Source organism: Halichoerus grypus, chromosome 7, assembly GCF_964656455.1.
Source record: "Halichoerus grypus chromosome 7, mHalGry1.hap1.1, whole genome shotgun sequence".
NCBI lineage: Eukaryota > Metazoa > Chordata > Mammalia > Carnivora > Phocidae > Halichoerus > Halichoerus grypus.
This window is the reverse complement of record NC_135718.1, coordinates 40,623,035-40,647,702: the sequence shown is the minus strand read 5'-3', so window position 1 is coordinate 40,647,702 and position 24,668 is coordinate 40,623,035. Positions and strand designations below refer to the sequence as shown.

Below are 24,668 nucleotides of genomic sequence, written 5' to 3'. Positions count from 1 at the left end.
AGTGTGAGTGGGCGAAGGGGCAGAGGGAGAGAGAGAATCTCAAGCAGACTCTCCGCTGAGTGCAGAGCCCAACATGGGGCTCGATCTCACCACCCATGAGATCATGACCTGAGCCAAAATGAAGAGTTGGACGCAGAACCGAATGAACCACCCAGCTGCCCCATATTATCAAAAACTTTTCTAAGTTGTGACCTTTTGTATTTGTTTTATTGTCTTCTTGGCTACATAATATCCCATGATGCTACTATACCATAATTGTCCATTTTCTTTTACCATCCTCTCTTTAATATTACCATATTTTATTTCTTATGCCATTTCTGTGCTATTCATTTTTTTCACCATGCTGATATAATTGTCTTTAATATTACTATATTCTAAGGCATTTCACCATTTCAAGTTGTTTTTATCAAGAACACTGCAATGACCATCTTAAACAGATTTTTTTCTTATTCTGAATTATTCCTTTGGGATAAATTCTCAGGACTGGCATTGTTAGGTATGGGCGTATGCATTTTTATGGCCTTTGATATTTCTGAGTATACCAATTTCACTCAAATTTTGCCAAAATTGGAGAGTATTTTTTTATTCTTGCAAATGTAGTGAACACAAATTAATCCATTGACATTATTTTGATTAGAATATGTATTTTTCCACCATTTGCATTTTTATTGTGTACACTGTCTACTGAAATCCTTTATTAATCTATTATAAACCGTCATGGGCTTTCTAAATATTATAGATATTCATCTTTATTCACAATTATGTAAATGCTTCCCAATCCATTGTTCCTATTTTTACATTAATTTTGGCATTTTTGCTGTACAGAAGTTTTAGCTCTTTCAATATTGTCAACTTTGTAGCTATTCTTTGTTATACCTTATTATTGCTATAAGCCAGAAGTGTATTATTCCTCTGTAGATCTGATAAAACTAGAGTGTGCTTTCTACAGCTTTTCTCTGTTTGTTTTTTTCCTAAGTCAACCCATCTGTAATTTTAATAGATGAAGTGAGCTTTTAATCTAAACCCTCTTTTCCAGCTACCCCAGTTCTGTGAAGGTGGCTTCCTTCCCCCATGTTGAAATGCTCACTGCCATGTATCCCTTATCATATCATGCCAAGTGTGTTCCTTGGCTCACACTGTGGTCCACCAGCTCTATTTTTGTGTGTGTGCATTTGCTAATCCCACATGGTTTTAGTTTCTTGTTATGGTGGAGGCTATATATCATAACGTCTGGGTAATGCTGGATCTACAACTTCTCTCTTTCTTTTTTATTAGGTGTTCCCATCTTATTTTTCTTTCATATCGTCTTTAGGATCAGGTTGCTGAGTTCAAAAGGAAAATGCTTTTAAAAGAATTTATAACCATATGGAGTTGCATAGGAAGAACACAGAAAGATGTCAAAACACATTACTCCTATGGCCTTGAGCCAAGTCTCTCAGCAGAGTCCCTCAAGGGAACTGACAGCACTTTGAAATCCGTGGAAACTCCTTCAACCAATGGAGAACTAAAAAGTGCAAACTGGAATATTGCATCTCTCCCAGAAAATATGTACCAGTGAGTGCAACAGCGAGACCTCATCCTGGGCTGGCTTATCTTGATGTAGGTGGTTGGTTCTCAAATCCTTTCATGAGGGGGAAGCCCCCTGTGAGCACATGCACACACATACACAGCTTTATTCAACATAAACCCCAGAATGGTAGAGAGGTCATGACCGCCATTCAAAACGAGTCTCAGAAGTGACAGGCGTGATCGTTTGAAAGTTAGTTCTTAATTAGGCCAGACCCTCCATCCCCTGTCGCCTCCTCAGGGACCCACAGACTTCTTTCCTGGTTGTAGAACTCCTATGTACATTCTCTGGACCAAGGACATCTGAGGGCTCTTCCACATGATCACTGTCAAAAGGACGTCCATGCAGAAACCTCAGGGTTCTGCCTCAGGTGACTCTCAGACTTTCTCGGTTCACCTAAAACAACAAGCAGCTTTCACTGGCTTGCTTAGCCATTTGGTCAGCAGGAGCCTTCACTAAAGAGAACAGTTCAATTGCCTTCTCAATCCCACCAGACAACAGAGATTGTTTTAGCCTCCTAACAGAGAAATATTTTGCGAGAGAAATAGTAGGACTTATGACACGTGATGGAAAGACATATGTGTCACACAAGTCCACGTGGAAAACACATTCTAGGGGAAATGCAAAAACGCACCAAAAGTTGAATCAGACAGATGCACTGTGACTCTGCCCCTCCTAACTTTATGATCTTGGACAAATCAAATGAACCTTCTAAGTCCTATTTATAAGAGAGGAATAAGAATACCATTCAAAGTTGATATGAGCACTAAATCAAATTATTTATGGAAACTGCCTATGTACCATTATTATTTCAATGTCTAAAAGGACCAAAGAAAATAATATGTTATATGGTTTTAAAGGATGCATGACTCCATCCATAAGTAAGGTCCTCTTTATACCCTTCAAAACTTATCCCCACTTCCAGGATAAAAAAGAGAATATATACAACAGATATCCTTAATCTTTTGGGGATTATGGACTACTTAGAGAATTTAAAGTATGTTAAGAGTTGCTTTTTAAAAAAAAAAAAAGGGCGGGGGGTTCTTTTTCCAAAAGAAGCATGGAAGTCAATATTCTAACTGTAGAAGTACATGGATGCCTTGAAGCCCCTCTGTGGGCTGCTCCACAGAGCCCAGGCTATGAACTCACACCTTGAGCACTAACCTGCAGGCCTGCCTTCTATCAGCACCAAGAAGTGACTACAGCAGGTCTAGACCTAATTACATCCTAAACCACTGTCCATAGCTGAGAGCTATTCAGTCTACCCACATCCGGACACCCCTACCATGAACCAGTATTTCTCCTCACCCCACCCCTCACATTAGAGCACAAGTCTGACAAAGTTACCTAGTTCCTTTGTCTACATGGAAAAAAATCAACAGGATTGAATGCATTCATAGGGTTGCATCATCTCACTGAAGTAATGTCCTCCTTTATGATTTCTGACTAAAATGTACTAAGTCCTTACTACTCACCAGGCAGTGTGCTAAACCCTTGACATGCATTGTCATCTCTTAGAGTAACAGTATGAGGTGGCTTCTGCTATCCCCATTTGGTAGTCAACTGAGTCTTTGATGGTTTAAAAGTCATCTGTTGCAGGTCACCCAGTAAGTGGCAGAGGCAGGCTTGGAGTCTGAGCCTCTCCAACCGAAAAGCCCTGTTGTCACTACTCTGCTCTCTGCTCCCATTCCCAGGGGAACTGCAGCTCTCCTGGGACATTTCATGAAACTTGAGGGTCCTTACCTCTTCCCTGTGGGTCCCCAAAGCATTGCTTACCCCATCTTCTTTTAGCTCCCCAGCCCTGAGGAGCCCACTCTAGAAAGATTGCCCTCCACATAGAAGCCACTCTCTGCCTGTACCACACTTCTGTGAATCCATCATGTATCATTCCCAAAGCTGTCAGTGTCCCACTGCCCCGTGAACGGCGGGCATGGTCTTCAAAGCCTCCATGCCCTCCCCTCTATTAACCTGTTGCTTCCTATTTCAGATCAGAACCAGTCCTTTTGTCATATTTGAGTTTCAAATATCCACCTACCTTCTCAGCTTGCCTGCCCCTGTCCTCTAAGAATCCAGGTCAATCATTTGTGGTGAAAATGTAGCTAGGACACAGTGGGATGAAAGTGAACAAGACTGTTTCAGTCCCACCCAAATCTTCACGAGCCAAGGCCTCAGTAAGTTTCAATGTGCCTTGAAAATGTGTTTATGTGAAAGTTTCTTGAACATTTAGCATTTTAAAAATACCAGAACAACATATGCTATAGGCACTTTAACAGAATGTTGGGTGGTTTACCAACCTGTCAAGAGTTTAATCAGCTCTGCTCCCAGTCTGACAGTTTTTGTTACACTTACTCTTCCCTTGTCTTCATCGGTGCCATCTGACCCCAGCCCTGACTTCTGGTGGCATCTTCTGTTAACAGATTGACTTTCTTGACCAAGAAAAAGCTCACTGTGTTGAGACATGGTGGCTGTTGAGAAGGGCCACATTACATGACACCAAGGCTCTTCTCTGAAATATACTGAGCCCAAGGGCAGGCATGAGCACACAAAATAGGAGTCAGCACTTCACAAGCAGCCCACCAAGAGAGATGGTACACCCAGCCACGCGCTGCTGGCAGCAGAGGACAGCGCCGAACATGTGGCCTGAGGAGTGGGAGAGCTGGGGATGAATTCTGACTCTGTCACTTACCCACTGCGTGACCCAGGGAAAGTCCCAAATGTGTCATCTGTAAAATGGGAATGACAATAACCCTATCTTATAAGGTTGTTGTCATGGAACACGGGCCATAGTAAGTGCCATGATGAGGTGTGACCCCCTGAGGGGACATAAGGGGAAAGAGGTGGCGCCCATGGGCCATCACCCTGCCAAAGTGGACTGAAACACTGAGCCCCACTAGAAGAACTCAACCCAGCCTCAGTCTACCCAGAGTGATACCCACCTGAGGGTGCCATCATCCAGGTCCACAGCCTCCTCTAGGTCTTCCCATTCACTCTCACTATCACACGCCTCTTCTGCAGACAAAGACTCTGAGAGAGCACGCCAAGAACAGAACTGAGGTAAGGGAATGGTCCCCGAATCTGCCTCCAAACATTCTTCACAGAGTAGCTGGCCTTCCCATGTAGAACTGATGGTAAGATATGCTTCATTTTCCACAGTGGGAGAAGGGGCTTCGAGTAGATGACGTGTGTCTCCTTCCTCATCATCTGTGTCCAATTCAGGACTAGAAAACAAAAACCCATGCGTCTTCCAGCATTGATAAGAAATTCCTCTCCCCACCTTCTTTCTTTCAGGCTGTTCATCATGACAGAGCACAGGAGAGCCAGCCAGGGTCCAAACAGCTCCTGCCAGAGACTGTTCCGAACAGTGAATAAGGCGAGGCTCCTGTCCTTAAGGATCCCCTGATTTATGGGAAGAGTGAGCGGGGAACAAATGTTACCATCCTGGGAGAGGGTGCTACGGTAGAGCAGGGGGAGCTCCTGACTGAGTCGGGAGGCCACGGAGGACCTGCCAGAGGACGTGGTATTGAAAACAGAGCTATGACTCTGTTCTAGGGCTGACTATTCATATGGGGAGTCAGGGAGACCTCTGGCAAGCTTATTAACTTCTCTGGGACCTCAGTTTTCTCATCTGAAAAATGGAAAGATTGAGAAACTTATAAGATTGCTGGGATGCTTAGATTATGTAATTCTGATGCATCCGTCCATGGCTCCTGGCACAGGGTGAGTCCTCAGTAAATGGGAGGGGCTATCATCGAGAGGATTTAGGATTGTGATTTCTACAGAGGGGTTAGAGGGAAAGGGCCAAAGCAGGAGGCTAGAAGCAACTCAAGCAGGTGACCTTCAAAGCACTTTGTGGAAGTATCAAGTCCTTTTCGGAGTGCTGAGAAAGAGCCTATTTGTAAAGGCAGCCAGCTGGAGTGAATTTAGTCCCCGTGTGACACAGGAGGCAGAAGAGTGGTGAGTGAGGTGCGCTGTCTGGTGGTGAAGATGCAGAGACAACAGTGGAAGAACACGCTTTCCGGGGGCTGCCCAAAGGTCGCCCCACAGGCTTTCTGATTAGAAAAAGCAGCGCAGACAGATGGTAGAGCACTTTGTACAGTGCTTCAAGCATGCAGAGAACGGGCTCAGAAAATATCTGTCGAAAGTCCGGTTAGAGAAGATGAGGAGGAAAATCTAAAAGAAATGCATGCAGATTTAGCTTTTCATCAAACGCACAAATCCCCATTTATCAGCCCCCTTCCCCACACCCAAAGCAACGGCTTGGCTTTATGACCTGCCACCTGCCCTCCCCTCTCGTCCCTTTCCCGAAATGCCCCTTTTAAACTCAGCTCTGGTGCCTCCCAAGAGCTCCAAGCCCCAGGCGCCCAGAGGGTCGGTCCTCCTCCCCAGGGGAACTGGAGTGTCTGTCCCCACCTGAGTCTCACGGTCAAAAAGATGTTATTTCTGCTCATGAGACCTACAGGGCATACGTAAGTGTGTGTTTCATGTAAACAGATGCGCACTCACGTGCATAAAAAAGGAGACTGTGTGCCACCAGGACTGAAGAGGAACACTCACTTTAAGAAAGCAATATTTTAAAATCGCCAAGCACTTTGAGGGAAAATCGGTTTAAAACCTTAAAGCACTTGACCAAATAGTGTAGAAAATGCATCTTCTTATAAACATGGAAGGGAATACTGTGGAAGTTTTGTCAAAGAACAGGAAATCCAGCCTCTTGCCCAGGCCCACCTTGTGCCCCACCCCACCCCACCCCTGCCCCCAGCAGCAGCCCGCTTACCGTGCCCCCCTCCCCCAATGGGCAGAGGAGAAGCACATGCCCTGGGCCACCGCAGTGCCTGACTGTTCACACCTGACCTCTCGCCACCATCCTCCTCCAACCTCTCTAACAAGCTCCCTGCATGAGGCGAGGTGTCAGAGAGTCTGAGGGGGCTTGGTGGCCCCAAGGGTGAGCTTGCGGTGTGTCTAAGACATCAAGGAGGGAAGTCCAGTGGACTGTCAAGCTCGCATGACAATCCTGAGCTGAAGATCAGTGTTTAGGAGTTACTGGAGTGGTGTGCCTGGCCATGTGTGGTTGGGGAGGGGGCTGGGGCGCATCTGGGGCTTGGGAGCCTGTAAGTGTGCAGAGAGAAGCCAGCTGAAGCAGCCAGGCCCCAGTCCTGCCCTAGCTCTGCTCTTAGACTTCCGCCATTCCTGGCCAGGCACCTGCCTCACTCACTTCCCCCAGGCACGCTCCAGTCACACAGGGGTTCCCTGTGCCCTCCTCTCTGACCAACAGCCCACTCGTCGGGCAGCCTCCGGCCTCGGCCAGCCACGCGGATGTCACAGCGGGCATGGCAGCCGCTGTTGGGTTAGACCTGTAGCCTCCTACTCCCCCTTTGCTATTCCAGGAACAGCGCCCGCCCCAGAAGGTATACAGTAACTTTAGGTTCGTCTCAAGGACTCTGGCTTCATTTTGTATTCTTTATGACCATGAAGACTTACAACATCACTTTCACTAAATGATAATTGGTGACACTACCTGCATTTTAATTACCTGAATTTAACTATATGTGCTAGGCAAGAAAGAGAGAGAAATAAGCTTATACCATCGTGCTATAACCAGCTTTCCACTCCATGAGCATAAGCCCGGGAATGAACACATGTGGAGGCCTTGAATCCGTCATCCCCATTCATTCCTATGAGTCCAGCACGTAAAGATAAGCATTTGGCAGACAGCAAGGCCCTCCCCCCGAGGCTCAACCAAAGAAAAAGCTATCTGCTCCCACACCAGGGGAGCAAAGAACATCACGCCTTCCAGAGTGATGTTCAAGGGTAACGTGACTTGATGGGATTTTCGCTTTAGGCCCTAACTTTAGAAACGAACCTTGCCTAAGATGCGACACCAGCCAAGTGCTAAGCCCCCAATCTGGCAGGCACGCAATTCCAACCCTCCTCTATGAAAATGTACAGTACTGCTTTCTGAGCCTGCTTTATAAGCATCTCCTGAGACACGGCGGAGTCTCCAGATGTGCCGTTGTAAAAGAGAAAAACAAGGAAGGAAAAGTCAAATCTCATCTTCTCTATGAACACTCTGGGTTTGCTGGGGTGCTAGCAGCTACCTGGCTTTAGGAAGTAGCCACCTGGCAGCTGGTAAATTCTGGCAATCTGCTGGGCATTTTAGTTGAAGGGACCTGTTCTTTAGTGGGCAAGAAAGCGAAAGAAAGTGACTTGTGTTAAGTTCCCATGGTGCACCAAGCGCCATGCGAGGACTCAGCAGGTGTGCTTTCTTTTGACCTGCACAGTGTCCTGCTCTTTGTTGACAGAGAAGCCTCGAGCTCAGAGGAGTCAACACTCCAGGCACACTTAGTACATGGTAAAGCTGAAACCAAGGTTATATGCTCAAGAAGTCCGTGCTCTTTTGGCTCCAAACTGCAAAAAGAGAGCTTGACTCACAGATGCCAGAAACAAAGAGGTAGTTGCCTGGGACAGCCACCCCACAGCGGAGGGGCAGCTACTTCTAGAAGGAGTCTGCAAAGAGCCACAATCCCACCAGGAGCTGGGGGAAAGTATCAGGAACTGCTGGGCATGTGCCATGCTTTTCTTCCTATAGGGGACAGTCACTATGTATGCAGCAGAACAATCAAGTTGTCTTGTTAGAGGAGAAGCTAATATGGTTTGAGTCCTTCCTTCAGAAAGAAAGAAAGGTTCCTGAGTGGGGGGAAGAAAACAGCAAAAATGAAACCAGGAAATGTGAGGAGGCAGAGCGCTGTCATTACCAGGACCACCACAGGGAGGCCAAGCACAAGGGGGAGGTGTTGGCCATGGAGGGAGCCAGGACAGAGAAATAGTAAGGCTGCCCGCCTATGGCTCCATGGGCCACACTGGCCTGGGTAACAAGCATGGGGCAGCAACCATGACCAACTGAATATCAGAAGTTCCACTGGAATGTTCTGGAGAGCCCTCAGGATTCTTGTGTAACTCTAGGAGAGGCAACCCCCTCCAAAAATGGCATATTTGGGACATCGGGTATACCCTCTCAAGTAGGAACACTAAGCCAAATTTAATTTGATTCAGAAAAATAAAATAATGTGATGTTTCTTGCAAAAATAACGACAAAAAGATAGGAGGAAATAGGCGTTAAAACAGATTTCACCTTAATATAAGGAAACACTTTCTGATCAACAACTACATGGTGATAAAATGGGCCACTTTAAGAGGTAGCAAGTTTTGCATCCCTGGAGGTATTCAGTCAAAAGCATGCCCCGTACTCTGGGGATGTTATAGAACAGATTTCAGCACGGGGTGTGAGATTGAATTAGATCATTTTTATATTGAACGACCTTGAGATTCTGTGACTCCATGAATGAAACAGCAACTAAACTAATAACTAGTAAAAAAAAACAAAAAAGAACTATTGTTAATAACTGATAACTATATTAGATTAAAGGCACATGGCAAGTCAAACTCCAGGCTTGGAGCTAAACCCAGAGTCCCTTTATAATCTGATAATCCAACCCTCAGGATTTCTGTCCATCATCCTGAACTATCTGGCAGTAAAACCTTTAAAAATCCAAAAACCTTTGAAAATCTATAAGGAAGTACAGCTCCTTTTGTATTTCCTATAAGATCACACTAATCATTGTCCTCGTATTAACCTCTGGAGGTTCTTTCCTTTATCATGTGACCAAGTATATCAATTACTGCCTAGAACGCAATTATAAGAAACTATAAATACACTTTTATTTATGCATTTTCAGACAATGAAAATGAATACCACTGATGAATGTGCTTACCCATTCTGTTCTACTTTGCACACTAGCTAGTTTTTGTTTGGCTGGAATGGTATTCTTATAAAGACTGTATCGGAATGCTTTCATATATTTATTTATTTATTTATTTTGAGAGAGAGAGAAAGCAGGGGGAGGGGCAAAGGTAGAGGGAGAGAGGATCTCAAGCAGACTCTCCGCTGAACACAGAGCCAGACGTGGGGCTTGATCTCACGACCCTGAGATCATGACCTGAGCCAAAATCAATAGTCAGATGCTTAACCAACTGAGCCCCCCAGGCGCCCCCTGAATGCTTTTAGGGAATGTACGCCTGGCTCCTGTTAGTCACAGATCTCACCTTGCCTAATTGCATTACACGGCTGCTTCATACTTCATGTCACCTACCAGGCCCTATAGATCTGCCCTGCTCAGCCTTCTAGGATGAGCAACAAAGAAGAGTCATTTCACAGCAGTGAGTTTATCCGGTGTCACACACAAACCGTCGTTCCTCATTATTTGCCTGCTTTGTCCCCGTGCATCGAGCTAGCACACGTCTCCAAGCAGTACCTCACACTTTCTCAGTATTTGCACCCCGTTCTCTGTTCCTGACAGGTTCCCGTGCACCCTGAGTCTATGTGATAAGTACTGTCAAACTGAATCAAAGAGAATGTTTCCCATCAGAACAGGTTGGAAGACTGGAAATACTTGTGGGGAATGAGAACAAAATGAAGGCTAAGTTAAAAATGGCTATTAAAATGAACGTTTCGGTCTGGTGTTTAAAGACATAGATTTTTTTTTTAAGCTGGTGTCGATTGTCAAGTATTCTATTAGCAATAAAAATGGTGATACATACAAGGGAACTTCTTTCTTACCACAAGACTTTAAAAGGCGCCCAGGGGGGCGGGGAGGCACCTGGGTGGCTAGGTCAATTAAGCTTCCAACTCTTGATTTTGGCTCAGGTCATGATCTCAAGGTCGTGGGATTGAGCCCCGTGTGGGGCTCTGTGCTCAGCGGCAGTCTGCTTGAGGATTCTCTCTCTCCCTCTCCCTCTGCCCCTCCCTCCCCTGCTCTCTCTCTCTCTGTCAAATAAATAAATCTTAAAAAAAAAAAAAAAAAACCGCCATGCAGGATGTAGCATAAAGGTTCGTATGCTGGGAGAAACACCTGAGGCCTGCCATCTGTAGGCGCCAAGGGTACAGGAGGGCCACCGGGTGGGGTCAGCTTTCCCAAAAGCTCACGAACTGTGGTTGCAGCAGCTCCAGACCTTATGCTTCTGTTTCTTCTGCCACACACACCCCCACACCCCTGTCTAATGCCTAGAATAGTGCCGGACCCAGTAAGCACCTGAACACAGTTATGAACTGCTTGACTGTAATTTCTAGCAATGAAATACATACCAAGTATCTGCAAATGTGGTGATTCTTACCTTTCAAGTCTCCTGACATCACAAACTGAATAGCAGTTTTGCCTCATATCCTTTTCCAAAGAGCTGGCCAATGCTGATGCATCCACTCCTTGTTGAAGTCTGCATAAATGAGGGTGGGAATCCTGAGGATGCATCAGGGAAGTGGCCCAGGGTCTCTCTAGGTCTTGGTCCCATGGTGCCTCCCTGGTGGCTTTTTGGAAAGATTCTGGCCTAAGACCCAGGCTTTCTCCTGGGTCTGGGGAGGCACTGTCCCTCCGGCTGTCCTCGTGATCCAGACTGGGGCTCTGCTCTGAGTCTGTGCAAGTTGCCCTGGTGAACTCTTTGTCTGATGAGAGCACGGCTGTCTATTAAAAGAAATGCTAAGGGTTATTAGATCCATGGTGCACACTAAGCAAAATCTAAAATGTGCTTCTTTAAAAAAAAATCATTTTTTTCATGTGATTGTGGGGCAAAGCAGTTAAGAGATGGGCTCTTGGGTCAGTCTCCCTTTGTCAGGACCCCAGCTCCCACTGGGCCCTAGGTGACACAAGTAACCATCTCTGAACCCCTTAGTTTGGGGCATCGGAAAAATAATGTAAGCATTATTTTTTTTAATATTTTTAAATCTTAAAAAAATCAAACTCAACAGCCAAAAAACAAATAATCCAGTCAAGAAATGGGCTGAAGACAAGAACAGACACTTTTCCAAAAAAAGACATCCAGATGGCTAACAGACACTCAACATCACTCATCATCAGGGAACTACAAATCAAAACCACAAGGAGATACCACCTCACACCTGTCAGGATGGCTAAAATTAACAACACAAGAAACAACAGGTGTTGGCAAGGATGTGGAGGAAGGGAAACCCTTTTGCACTGTTGGTGGAAATGCAATCTGGTGCAGCCACTGTGGAGAAGAGTATGGAAGTTCCTCAGAATGTTAAAAATAGAGCTACCCTACGACCCAGCAATTGCACTACTAGGTATTTACCCAGAGGATACAAAAATACAGATTCAAAGGAATACATGCACCCCGATGTTTATAGCAGCATTATCAACAACAGTCAAATTACGTAGACAGCTCAAATGTCCATCAACTGATGAATGGATAAAGATGTGGTATATATAAACAATGGAATATTATTCAGCCATCAAAAAGAATGGGCTCTTGCCATTTGCAATGCCATGGATGGAGCTAGAGTATATTATGCTGAGTGAAATAAGTCATTGGGAGAAAGAAAAATACCATGTGATTTCACTCATATGTGGAATTTAAGGAAGAAAACAGATGAACATATGGGAAGGGGGTAAAGAAAAAAAGAAAAGAGGGAAACAAGTCATAAGAGATTTTTAATGACAGAGAACAAACGGAGGATTGATGGAGGGAGGTGGGTGGGGGATGGGCTAGATGGGTGATGGGTATTAAGGAGGGCACTTGCTGTGATGAGCACTGGGTGTTGTATGTAAGTGATGAATCACTGAATTCTACTCCTGAAACCAATATTGCACTGTATGTTAACTACCGAAAATTTAAATTAAAAAAATAATAAATAAATAAATAAAATTTTAAAAAGAAACGTAAAAAATATGGAAACAAAAGTAACAATGACGCTTTGTCTCACTTTCCAGTAAGAAATGAGTTTTGTAAACTCTCGTCTTCATCTGTCCTCATCCATGATGGCTCATTCTCACAGCCCCACTCCCCTTCCCATCCTGATTCCCTGCCCTGGGTCTCCTCCTCACTTATCCAAATATTACTTGATTCACCACAACTGCTTATATCCCTGTTGGGCCTTTTAGGTTCTAATTTTGATGACACACTGGGGCACACTAACACCGTGGGAACAAACTTTCTGTAGGAAAAAAAAAAATCTACGCTTTGTTTACAGCACAACCTTCTGGGTTAGCTGATTCTATGTATTCTTTATTTTGAGCTATTTCATAAATCTCTATAAACAAATATGTTGTTCTTTGAAATCTCTTTTGAACCAATTTTAACATCTGCCCAGGTCCCTCATTGAATGGGTTAGATAAAATCTTTAACATATATTCATTTTTACATCTACGTGAGAGTCATGAGTTTACTTTTTCCTGAAAATTATCTTTTAGCACTTCCATCCCATGATCTACATGCCTGACCTTGTAGGAACACATGGACTTGAGAGCTAGACAGGGCTGGCCACCCATCCCTGTCCTCACCAAAGCAGAAAAGAAATTGCTACTCGTCCACTCGCTCCGGCGGGCTCCTCACCTTGCTGATTGCCCATTCCTCAAAATGAGGGGGGATATGCTTCCAAATATGCATTTTTTTTTTTTAAGAGAGAGAGAGTGAGCAGGTGGAGGGGCAGAGGGAGAAGGAGAAACAGACTCACTGCTGAGCAAGGAGCCTGACATGGGGCTCGATCCCAGGACTCTGGGATTATGACCCGAGCCGAAGGCAGACACTCAGCTGACTGAGCCACCCAGGCGTCCCCGCAAATATGCACTTTTACTTAACTATAAATCATAAACTCTTATGACTTGGCTGATATACAATGCAAATTATAAAGGACATACCAAAAATTAAAATTTGAAGTGGATGAGATAAAAAATAAATAGTAAGAGCAGTTATATTTTCTTATACTACCCCTAGGGAGACCTCCAAAATCTCATGTTCAACCATTCCCCTCCCTCCACCTCATCACCCCCAGTGCTCACTCTACAGTGATCCTTCACCCTCTTCAAGGCTTCCGGTCAATGGTGCCTTGTCACCACCCCGTCCCCCACCCCCACCCTCTTCCTCTGCTAAGAGTCCATGCTTCTGCCCCATAAACACGCACCTTAAAGATAAAGAAGACTCCGAGCTCCCATTCTGCATTATGTGCCTCCATTTGCCTCCATTCTGTGTGACACTCAGGGGCCGTATGTGAACTCCAACCCCCAGGGACGCCCTATGTGGACTCCGTAGCTGCTTCTAGACACTCATGCCACGTGTACGAGTGCAGGTATCTAACAGGCATTCAAGACTTCCAGATAATCTTTCTTTACTTCCTTAGTGAAGTCAGTTTCCCATTCTTTCTACCCTCTCCGTTATTTCTCATCTCTCTCCTCAGCCACTCCCCTGAACTTGCCTCTTACTTCACAGTGAAAATGGGCACATCCAGATGAGAATCCTTCATCTCCCCACGGCAAAGTCTACCAACCAGGCCGCATCCCTCTCCCAACCTCCTCCAAATACCAGCCACTCCTTTCTCAGCTCCTCAAATGCATGCTTATCCTCATTATTTCTGTCCGTGTCTCCCCGCTTCTCCCTGCACACACTCCACCCAGGCTTCTGTCTCCATCATCCAACTGAAGGAGTTCTGCTCAGGGTCTCCAGTGACCTACATCTTTCTAAGCCAAGGACAATTCTCTCTCCTCATCTCATTCTACCTCTCAGTAGCATGCAACATAATTGGTTTCTTCCTCCTTCTTGAGAGCATCCTTTACTCACTTATTCTACTTGCATGTGTTCACTCTGAACTTAGCCCTCCCTCGTTTTCCCACCATCTCCCAGGCCCCTACTGCTGTGTCATTTCTTTGAACTGGACCTTTCAATGTTGGGGGGTCCCACGGCTTACTTCTCTGCACTCTTTCCCAAGGTGATCTCATCCATTTCATAGCTTTAAATAATGTTATTTGCTGACAGCTCCCAAATCCACCTTTTCCAGTCCTGATATCATGCCAATTCTCCACAAACACCTGCCTAATTGACATCTCCACTGGCTATTCCATAGACATTTCAGTTTTGCTTACTCCCAAGAACTATCGCTTCTCTTCCATGTACTTTAAACTGCACTCTCCAAGCACTCCCTATCTTGGCAAGCAGTATCACCATTCAACCAGTTGTTCAAGCCAAACTTTGCTCTCTTTCCATGTGACCATATCTAAGCCAAAACTAATCCTTTGGGCTCTACCTCCTACATCTGACTACTTCTTACCAACTATTCGGCTACAACCTGAGTCCAAGCCACAGTGGTTTCTTTGAATGACTGCTGGCTTATCTGCTCCAGTCCATCTCCAGCTCAGTGGTCTTTCTAAAGTATAGACCAGATGAGGGTATGCTCCTGCCTAACCCTTCACTCTCCCACCACTTCCAGCCCAGGGGCTTCCCATTGCCACCAAGATGGAATCCGCACATTGCCAACATGTACAAGGCGCTACATGATGTGGCCCGTGCCTCTCTCTACAGCTTCTCCCCTTCCACACCTGTTATATTCTTGTCCCTCAAACATCTAGGTTCATTCCTGTCTCAGAGCCTTCACACTTGCTATCGCTTCTGCCTGGAATGATCTTCTTACTCCAGATGTTTGTACGGCTGCCTCCTTTCCATGACCACTTTATTCTAGTTAGGAATTAAAGGCTCCCTTCCTTGGTCTTCTATCTGACCTCTGAAGCCACATGAATGAATGAAAATTTCTCTTCCACTTGGCCCTCAAGTATAAACTGAGAGAAAGCATGCCCACCATGCCTCACTCCAAGCCCTCCCACTGGACTTTTCTGGGCCCTCCTAAGTAGAGCCATTCTCCAGAACAGAAGGACCACTTTTTCCCGGCATTTCCTAGATATCTCAACAAAAGCACAGGGCACAAGCCCCACGGCCTGATCTCTATGCATGCGAAGCTTGACCTTCTCGCACCCCGGTCAGTTGCTCAACACAACTGCCATGTCTACCTTCTCTCCCAAACTGGCAGCTTTCTAATTTCCTTTCCCTGGCAATTTTCTCACAAAGTCTGTGTCAAATGACCTCTTGGAGTCCAAGAATCAGAAGGATCTGGATCACAAAATCTTCTGTGATGTCTCTAGTGATTGTCACCCTCAGGGATGAGCGATCGACTCTATCCACATCTTATAAATGAGAAATCACAAGGCCTAGAGAAGTCAGGCAATTGCCCGAGGTCCACACAGTTGGTGCGTGGCAGAGCAGGTGCAGCTGACTGCAGGGTACCCACACAGACGCCTCCCCAGGATGAAGGCCCATCCCCCAGCTGCCGGGAGTGCTGGTTACTGACAGCTCACAGCTAGCCCTTCCCCAAGAATCCTGCTCAGCTCAGCTCAAGGGAGCTGTCTCAGGCAACGTCCGGCCCCCTCCCTTGGGCAGCCCACACCGCAGTGCTGGTTGATACAAAGTGCAAAGGCACAGGCTCTCTTGCCATCCCAGCTCCAAAGCTCCCTGTGGCATAAGCAGAGGCCCCTGCTGCAGCTGCCCCATGTTAACGTCTCCTTCCACCTGGCCCTGCCTCCCTCACCCTCACGGGGCTTGTTCCCAAGAGCAGGCCCCATAAATCTCTGGCACTCAAATCTCTGCTACAGCGTCTGTGTCCCGGGACCCAACCAGTGGCATTATGACAATTAATTTTATCTGTCAACTTGGCTAGGCCACGGTACCCAGATGTGTGGTCAAACACTAGTCTAGATGTTTCTGTGAAGGCATTTTTTAGATAAGATTTGCATTGAAATCAGCAGACTTTGAGTAAAGCAGATGACACTCCATGATGTGGGTGGGCCACATTCAATCAGTTGAGTGCCTTAGGGGAAAAAGACTGAGATCCCCAAGGAAGAAGGAATTCTGCCTCCCGTCTGCCTTCGGACACAAGCTGCACCATGGACCCCTCCCTAGGTTTCCAGCCTGCCAGCCTACTCTGCAGAATTTAGACTGGCCAGCCCCCACAATCATGTGAGCCCATATCCTAACCTCCCCTCCCACCTACATACCCCTACACATACACACCCTATTGATTCTATTTCACTGGACACACTAATATTCTTAATTCTTAATTTTCCCGATCTCATTGCCTCTTCTTTGGACTAAACCATACATGTCTAATTCATACTTTAGGAAAGTGGATACATATCCTGCTCTCCATTTCATTCCTCAGAATGGAAATTCTTACCTTTCCTCAGTCTGATTTTGTATTATTATTCTTGCTCCTGGATTCCCCTCTCTGATGCTTGGGCCACCAGAAGGCCTGAGTCTAGAAGTTTCACAGACAAGATCTAAACATATAACTATCTACAGGAAGATGCAAACATTGTAGAGGCAGAGTAGGGAGGGCAAGGAGAAGACAGACATGAGATCTCATGAACTTGTCACAGACTAATTGAGGCTTGGAGACCAGCTATTTCCCTGCCCCAGTGGAAGAAGATGGCATTGAACCCTACCTAAAACAAAGTTGGGTTTCTCAGGACCCACCAGACAAGAAAAAGGGTGCTTGAAGGCACCAGAGGGCCCCGCTGCTTACCTGCCATCCCTGGTCCACCTCAGGCAGTGCACCTGGAGGGGGTCGGCAAAGCAGGAGCGTGACTTCCTGTGAGGCCCCTCGCAGTAAATGGAGCACCTCCTACGAGAAACCAGAATCTGTGGTTGGATGTGGGCGTGGCATGGCTGTGGCATCTCCTCCTATGTGTTCCCCACTGTCTCTCTGGCACTGTTCCCTTGATCTGTTTCTCGGCTCTAGAGAACTCTGGAGAACACTGCTATGGGCCTGATTTCCTATAGTGAGAGACGCCAAAGCCACTGGCCTGGGGTCCCCATGAAGGCAATGCCCCCATGCTGGGCTGTTAGTGGCCATGGTCTGCCCAGGATCTTTTCATGGCAGCACTTGCCAATACAGATGCGTGTTCTTCACTGAGAGAATGTCCTCATCATCTCAACCTCCCTCTCCTCTCAGCAGCCCCCCATCTCAGGGGCCATCGGTCACGTACGCTCCACCACCCCAATCTCTAAAGGGCACTCGGAACCTCTCACCTGTGCCATCGCAGTGCCCTCCTCTGCTCCCTTCCTCCTCCAGTGTCACCCACCTCCCCTCCTCCATCGTGATCAAGAGCGCTCTTTCCACAATGCAGATATGACCAAGTCACCTCACATTCAACAAGCTCTGCAGGGCAGCACGCGGGGTCTGTTCTTACCTGCCACTGCCTTGCTTAGCCCCCTCTCTCTCCCACCTGCTCCCGCTGCTCCCACAACCTAAGCTCCGACTATGCTGAGCCTCTTCCTCCAACACTCTGTCTCAGAGCCCAGGGCTTCAAGGTGCCTTGAGAGTTCCTATCTCCTATCTAAGCCAGAATTTCTCAACGTCTCCTTAGTACTGACATTTTAGGCCGGATAACTCTCCATTGTGGGGGCTGCCCTGTTCACTGTAGAATGTTGAGCGGCATCTCTGGTCTTTGCCCACTTGATGCCAGATGTCAGTCGTGACAACCATAAATGTATATGAACTTTGCCAAATGTCCCCGGAAAGGCAGTATCATTCCAACTCGACAACCGCTGATCCGGACGCCACTTAATACCCCCTTAGCAGCAATGGACTTCCACGGAACGTGCTTCCTTCCTCAGTTCCCTGCGGCAAGCACTTTCTTTTCCCCCAGTTCCCTGGGGCAAGCATTTTTGTTTCTCGTGACACTTGTTTTCCACAGTCAGTTCTGTTTTCTTGTTTGTCCCCCCACTACAAGCACTGAGAACATATGAACTGCCTGCCTCTGCGTCGTTAGCTCCTCAAAGAGCTGCTGACCCAGCGCTCATTCTCAGGAAACAGTTCTTGGCTCACAAACTAGACAGATGAAAGTATTGCCACCCCAGCATATGCTGTCCTGGGGATTCTCCAGCTCTCACCACTCAGTCCAGAGCCACTCTCCACCTTGCTCTGTGTTCCGGAGGTGGGCCTGCGCAGACTGGCTTCCTGTTGGGCTCAGCCAATGGGAGCATGGGTGGGATCAGAGACAGGAGAGGGAGGTGCTTCCTCTTGGACTCAGCCAATGGGAGCATGCGTAAGGATCAGAGCTGGGAGGAGAGAGAGGTGGGTATTTGTTTTCCCGCCTCCCTCCCCATGGGGTTGTCGCAGAATGGCTGGGTCCCTCAGCAAATGTCACAGTTCATGTCATCAGGTCCACTTCACCAGCTCTCTCAGTTTCCCGGGTTGTATAATTGCTCCTTCCCATATGTCTTTGGACTTGGGAGGGGTGGATGGATAATTGCACCCACTCTTCCCGGCCCCAGGGCTCTACACTCTCTCTTGAGCTTCCCAACAACCAGCTCACACCTTTATTAAACTCTCCTCAAATGACTCAATTTCCAGCCAGGACCCTGACTGATATGCACAGTATTCCACTGAGATTATGGTATATGCGTTGAGAAGTGTCCACATTTTTTTTAAGTTGGCTCCACACCCAGTGCGGAGCCCAGTGCAGGGCTTCAGCTCACAACCCTGAGATCAAGATCTGAGCTGAGATCAAGAGTCAGATGCTTAACCGAATGAGCCACCCAGGCGCCGGGAGAAGTGTCCACTTTTTACTCTTTTTTTAAATTTCATTTTTAAATATATACAGGACAACTGATGCAACACTGCATGTCAACAGCTGTAAATTTAATAGAGAAATGGGAAGAAGGGCAGAAAGGGACCCACTGCAGTCTCTTCAGCCCACATACCCACCTCCTAGAATGTCAGGAGAGCTTTAGCCAGCAGAGAGCCAGGGCTTTATCTTCAGTTTCATTATAAACCTAATTAGAAGCAAGGCTTATTCAAGGTCAGATATTCAAGAACTGAGACAGAAAATTAAATGTGAGAATGGTCCACCCATTGCTCTCTTTGTATGATCCACGTTCCAGGTGTGACTTTCAAGAACCCAGAGTATTCCTTATGGTGGGTGGGCCTGAAAGAAACATGGCTGGTGTCAGTGTGCACACGGGGTTGCATGGTCTCCTACCTGGAAGACGAGGCCTTCTGTGGGCCTTCCATTCACGGCCAGGATAATGTCACCCGCTGCAATGGCCCCATTCTCCTCAGCTGGCTGCCCTGGGAAGAGTCTCTTAATTCTCACAATATCATTCTTGAGATGGCTGCAGCTTTCTTTCTCCATCTGCACGAAGCTGAATCCCAAACCACTGGCATTTTTTTTCAGAGTGACTTCAAACTTAGGACCTGTATTGTGGGATGTGGACAAGATAAATCCCTTAGTAGATTCTGAATGAAATTGACTGGCCTTAAAACGTAAACTGTCAAGTAGATGAATTATTTCTGTTTTACATGAAAAGATTTCATTTTGCTAATTTTTATGAGAGAGTCCTTTATACTTATTATAGATCAGTGCTGCCCAGTGGAAATATAAGGTGAGCTGCAAATGTGAACCACGTGTGTAATTTCAGTTCTCAAATAACTACATTTTAAAAAGTAAGAGGAAACAGGTAAAATAAACTTAATCATATAGTGCATGTAACCCAATATATCTACAATATGACCATTTCAACATGCAGTCAATATAAAAAAAGTGTTAATGAGATATTTTGCATCCTTCTTATGTACTAAGTCTTCAAAAATCAAATATGGATTTTATCAATTTAGATTGGCTATATTTCAAGTACTCAATAGCCACATGTGGCCAGTAGCTACCATACTGGACAAAACAATTATAGATAATCAACAAGGTTTATATGTAAAGATATAGTTTATAGACATACACAATATGCCTATATCACTTAATAAAACTTATATCATATATATTCCTATTACTCCTTTAGAACCTCAATCATTTTTAGTATATTTGAAACAAAATTTTGCATAATTAGACTCTGGAGAAAATTCTGGTAAATTCTATGGAAATGTTTTCTTTAGCCATGTGGACGGACCATAGACAAAACAGCTGCCTCTGGGCAGCAAAGATGGACACAGCTCCGGGAACCTCGTTAGTCTAACAGCCAGAGGCCTTTGGGTCTCTCCTAGCCTGCCTTCCACTCAGTTGGCAATGAATCAAAAGACAGAGCACTGACTCATAAACCTTAATTTGGGACAAGAATGAAAGCATCCGAAGCTTTTAGTTGCCGGTGTATCATATGACCAATTTCACCATCACTGCCATGAGACCCCCTCACCTCATTTGATAGTGAGTCTGTCGAAGGGCCTCACTGGAGTGAGCACAGGAGCAATCAAAGAGGAAACAGACTCGTCTTACGCATGCGTGTTCCCTTCCTCCCAACCCCATCGCTCACTATGGCTACCGTGCATCCAACCTGACTCACACCTTCAAGAAAATCTCTAAAAACGGATTGAAAAGTGGCTAAGCTCCAAATCATGAAATGCTAAAGGAGTACATGTTTTCCTAGCAGGAAACAAAATCACAGGGCAGTGCAGAGAGGCAACCCATCGTAAAATATGCCATGATGTCCCTGCAAACTGATGGACGTTTACTGTTTTACATGAAGCTGATAACAAGGCTAGATTTCTGAGCACCTTCCCCTCCCAGCCTGCCTCAGCACACCCCAGATCTTTTGCTATGAATGTCTTGGCTAGAAGGTAGAGATTTGGTCAGAAAATGCCTGACCCTTTCATTCCAATTTCATTCCTAAAGATTTATACACAAGTATTCAGGCACCTGATCGAGAAACCTCAGAAGGCACAGGGGAGAATTACACCTGGCAATCATTTTGGAACAATGCATTTTTTTTTCCAGAAACATATTCCATTATATTGGCTTCCACTGCATCCAAACACCAGCCGCATCATGCTCACAGTGTTCTGTGAAGCCAGAGGAGGCCTTCGTACCTTCCCTTTTGAGTTGAGAATTCAAAGGGAGCACAGGATGACATGACAATAGTAACACTCAATTCTCTCTCCTCTCACCATCTGTCGCTGAGACACAGCCCGCGGGCCTGCCAGGCAAGGCTGTTGCCAAGGAAACAGCCGTGCATTCATCTCCCGTCCTGTCCTTAGCAGAAGGACACTGCTGGGCGGTCCTGGGGCCTCTTCTCTCTAAGACCAGTCTTGCAACCTAGAAGATGGTTGGACAAACTCCATTTGCACTTCATATGGTAACCAGCAGGCTCTCCCTTCACCCTGCAAATGCTTCTTGATTTTCTGATACTTCCAATAGCTGCTTCATTTGAATCTCAAATTAAAATCTCCAATCTAGCCCACTTGTTGGGATCCAGAGCCATATTTTCAACTGCCTGTCGGACAGGGTTTCTGGGGTAACACATGTACCTCCGTTTCAGTGCATTCAAGGTCAAATTCATCTTCTTCCTCTCTCTCATCTTTACTACCCCCTCCTCGTTCTGCCTAAAACATTCCTCCCCTTGCATCTGCTCTCTCCGAACATGGAACCATCCCTCTACTAACCTCCTAGGGGCCACACCTGCAGGGATCCAGCTTACCCCCTTCTGCCCTCCAAGTGCCCATCTGATTCCTAAGACTTGTCTGTTCACCATCAGAAACATCTCCCCCAGGGCTCCCCCTCCTCCATTTCTTCTCCTGCTGCCAATGCCCAACTGGACAGTGGCAAACTCCAGCTAACTTGGCTTCCTGGACCCTATCTCCTCCTCCTCAGGTCACTCCCCACCGTGGTTACCCATGGGTTGATCTAAGACACAAACTGAGCATGCAACACTCTTGATCAAAAGTCTCTAGCATTTCCCATCACCTAGCAGGGTATCCCAGAACTATGCCATTCTGGCCTCCCCCTTTCTTTTGGTTTGATTTTCCATCCTTCTTCCCTACACACTCTATACTCTTTTTACACAAAGTATAGTTCAGGGACCTGTGGCTAGACATCACCTGGAAGCCTTTTAGAAATGTCGAGCTTCCATTCAGGGGACTTGGGCCTGCTAACATCCTTCTGCTGCCATTGTCATTTAGCACCACGCCCATGACCCCAGAGTGACAATTCCTACCTGTCATCACTGCTGCTGGCAGCAGGCAAGAAGTACCTTCTCTAACCACGTTCATTAGCAAAAGTCTGAAGAGCAGAGAGTGCTAATAAATTACGACTCTGTTCTCAAGATAGGTCAACCAAGGTAGCCAGCAAAAGTAAATTTCACTGCAAACCAGAAGACTGCTTTGGGAAAGGAAGCAAACAGGGGCCCTTCTGCTCCCTCAGTTTGCCAGAAGGGCCCACAGGAGTCCTTTCCGTGTCTGCCAGCTCCCCAGTTACCTAGAGGGCAATGCCAGCTCTGAGGCTTAGGACACTGAGGCACAAAAAGGCTCCCACCCTCAGGCAGAGGACTGAACACAGCATGGTAACATCCAGATGCTGTCTGGGCACTACATAGAATAAGGAGTCCATAACAGGTCAGTGCCTTCGGCTCTGGGTGTCTGGAATTTCTACTTCCCTGTGATCAGAATCCCAGGACAGCGTGGCCTGAATTTACCTAGGTTGATGGGAATAGCATGAACTGGGGAGAGGGTGTCAGCAAGTGCAAAAGCCAGCTGGTGACAGGGCCGGAGGGCAGATGGAAGCATCAGCCAGTTTGGGCTGGAGCAGAAGGTGTGAGGGGGCAACCAGAGCCAGAGTCAAGCAGAAGTCATCCACCACATCAGCCCTATTTGGCTGTCTGATTCCAGAATCGAGGCAAGTAAAAAGCCAGCTTTTCAAGGTTCGTTGCAGGGGGTGAGGTATTCTGCTTGGGAAACCTGTCTGCTTCCTCCTGACTTTCACATCACCATAGAAAAGTGAAAAAGTGAAAGAGAGAAGAAGACAAAGAAGAAAGTCTTGTTTTGTTTCCTGCCTGTCCACCTCCCACCCAGAGGCAACCGCAGCTTCTGATGCTGTCCAAGAAAGCTCTGGAGGGCAGAAAGACAACTCCCTGCTAGTGGGGCGCTCACCTGCCCAGAACCCTTGAGGTACTGCACAGCCTGCTTGTGGGTGAGGCCGCACAGACTCACTCCATCCACCTGCAGGAGCCGGTCACCTGGGAGGGGGACAGAGGTCATGTCTTCGAGCTCCCGAGGCTGCAGGAATGACTGTTGCTAGAGGCCCCCGCCCAGCACCCTTCACGCAGCCTCAGGGAGGGTCAAGAAGCCGAGCTGTGAGAAGCCCCGACGGGGCTTGGCTGCCAGCCACCTCTCAGAACACCTTCGTAGATCAATGATACGGGAATCTTTCTATTATTGGCTCACAGAGGGGTTGAGCAACTCTGCATAACCGTATCCTTTCTCCTGTTTTCTTGTGAAACCATTTCTGAAAGTACTTTCAAGTCACTTAGGGGTAATATTTATATCTCCAGGATGTTCTTTTTTTATTTCAAAACAGGTCAAAAAGACCTGGTTGATGCCAGGGACAGCAGAATTCTTGGGCAAATAGAGATAGCTAAGATCCTGGGTGCCCTTTCTAGCTCAACTTGCCATTTTGGAGAGCAATAAAAATCACCCCCTTGCTTCAGAGCAGGGGACATGAGGAAGGGCGGAGAGAAGGCTTGCCACTGTCCTCCCTGGATACTGAAGTGGGGGTCACCAATGCACGCTCTGTCCTCTATGGGAAGAGCTACTTTCTCCCATGAAGGCCAAGCAGCAACAAGCTTATTTAAAATCTCCTATTTTAAAATCACCTTATACTTCCCAATGCACCACTACAAACATTTCATCCCCTTGGTAACTTATCATGGAGGTGGGCCAGGTTGAATCAGCCCCTTTCCCAGGTGAGGAAACCAAGACCTGGAGAGGCAATCATTTGCATGAAGTCTAGGGTGAGACTGGGGCAAAGCCTGAAGGCTGTAGCTCCCAGACCAGGATCACACCACAGAATGCAGTTCCCAACATGACTCCATCCCTCACCCCGCAGGATCTGCCCTTCCTTGGCAGCTGGCCCTCCAGGAACGATGGATTTCACGTAGATACCTCCATAGAGCACGGTTGTGTTAATGCCACCCTGGAAAACACAATGTAAGATTCGCCACCCGTCTGCCCCCTCATGACAGGGCCTCCTCAGTCTCCCGAAGAGGTACCCCTCTGGCTGCCACTCTATCCCATTACCTCATCTCCACATGACAACATCTTAGATACTCACTTGTTTGTTCAGACTACACTGTCCACTGTGCCGCAAGGTTAGATGCCCATAAGGAGTATAACAACACAGCTGCAGGAGGGAGCTGTGCTGCGGCCAGCCCAGCACGGGCCTGCACCAGGTGCTCAGAAATCCAAACCCGGAATTCACTACACAATGCTCTATAA

At 46.7% G+C, this 24,668-nt stretch overlaps 1 protein-coding gene across 1 annotated transcript; it reads right to left on the bottom strand.

Moving 5' to 3' along the window:
* Positions 1–48: 48 nt before the first annotated feature.
* FRMPD2 (FERM and PDZ domain containing 2) lies at positions 49–23,432 on the bottom strand. The gene is made up of 7 exons (XM_036103167.2): positions 23,325–23,432; positions 21,348–21,495; positions 19,438–19,652; positions 16,977–17,075; positions 10,736–11,079; positions 4,504–5,737; positions 49–1,963 (listed from the first exon to the last, which is right to left on the bottom strand). Exons 1-6 carry the CDS (start codon positions 23,430–23,432, stop codon positions 5,689–5,691), a joined length of 963 nt encoding a protein of 320 aa, XP_035959060.2. The 3' UTR covers positions 49–1,963; positions 4,504–5,688.
* Between the last annotated feature and the right edge of the window lie 1,236 nt (positions 23,433–24,668).

Excerpts from the sequence above, each read along its gene's own strand:
- FRMPD2 (XM_036103167.2), bottom strand. The coding sequence starts at position 23,432 with ATGACCTCTGTCCCCCTCCCAGGTGACCGGCTCCTGCAGGTGGATGGA. Across the intron at positions 21,496-23,324 it reads ACCTCAAGGGTTCTGGGCAG|GTTGCAAGACTGGTCTTAGA; the intron begins GTGAGCGCCCCA and ends ACCATCTTCTAG. Across the intron at positions 19,653-21,347 it reads CTGTGTCTCAGCGACAGATG|GTCCTAAGTTTGAAGTCACT; the intron begins GTGAGAGGAGAG and ends CCCACAATACAG.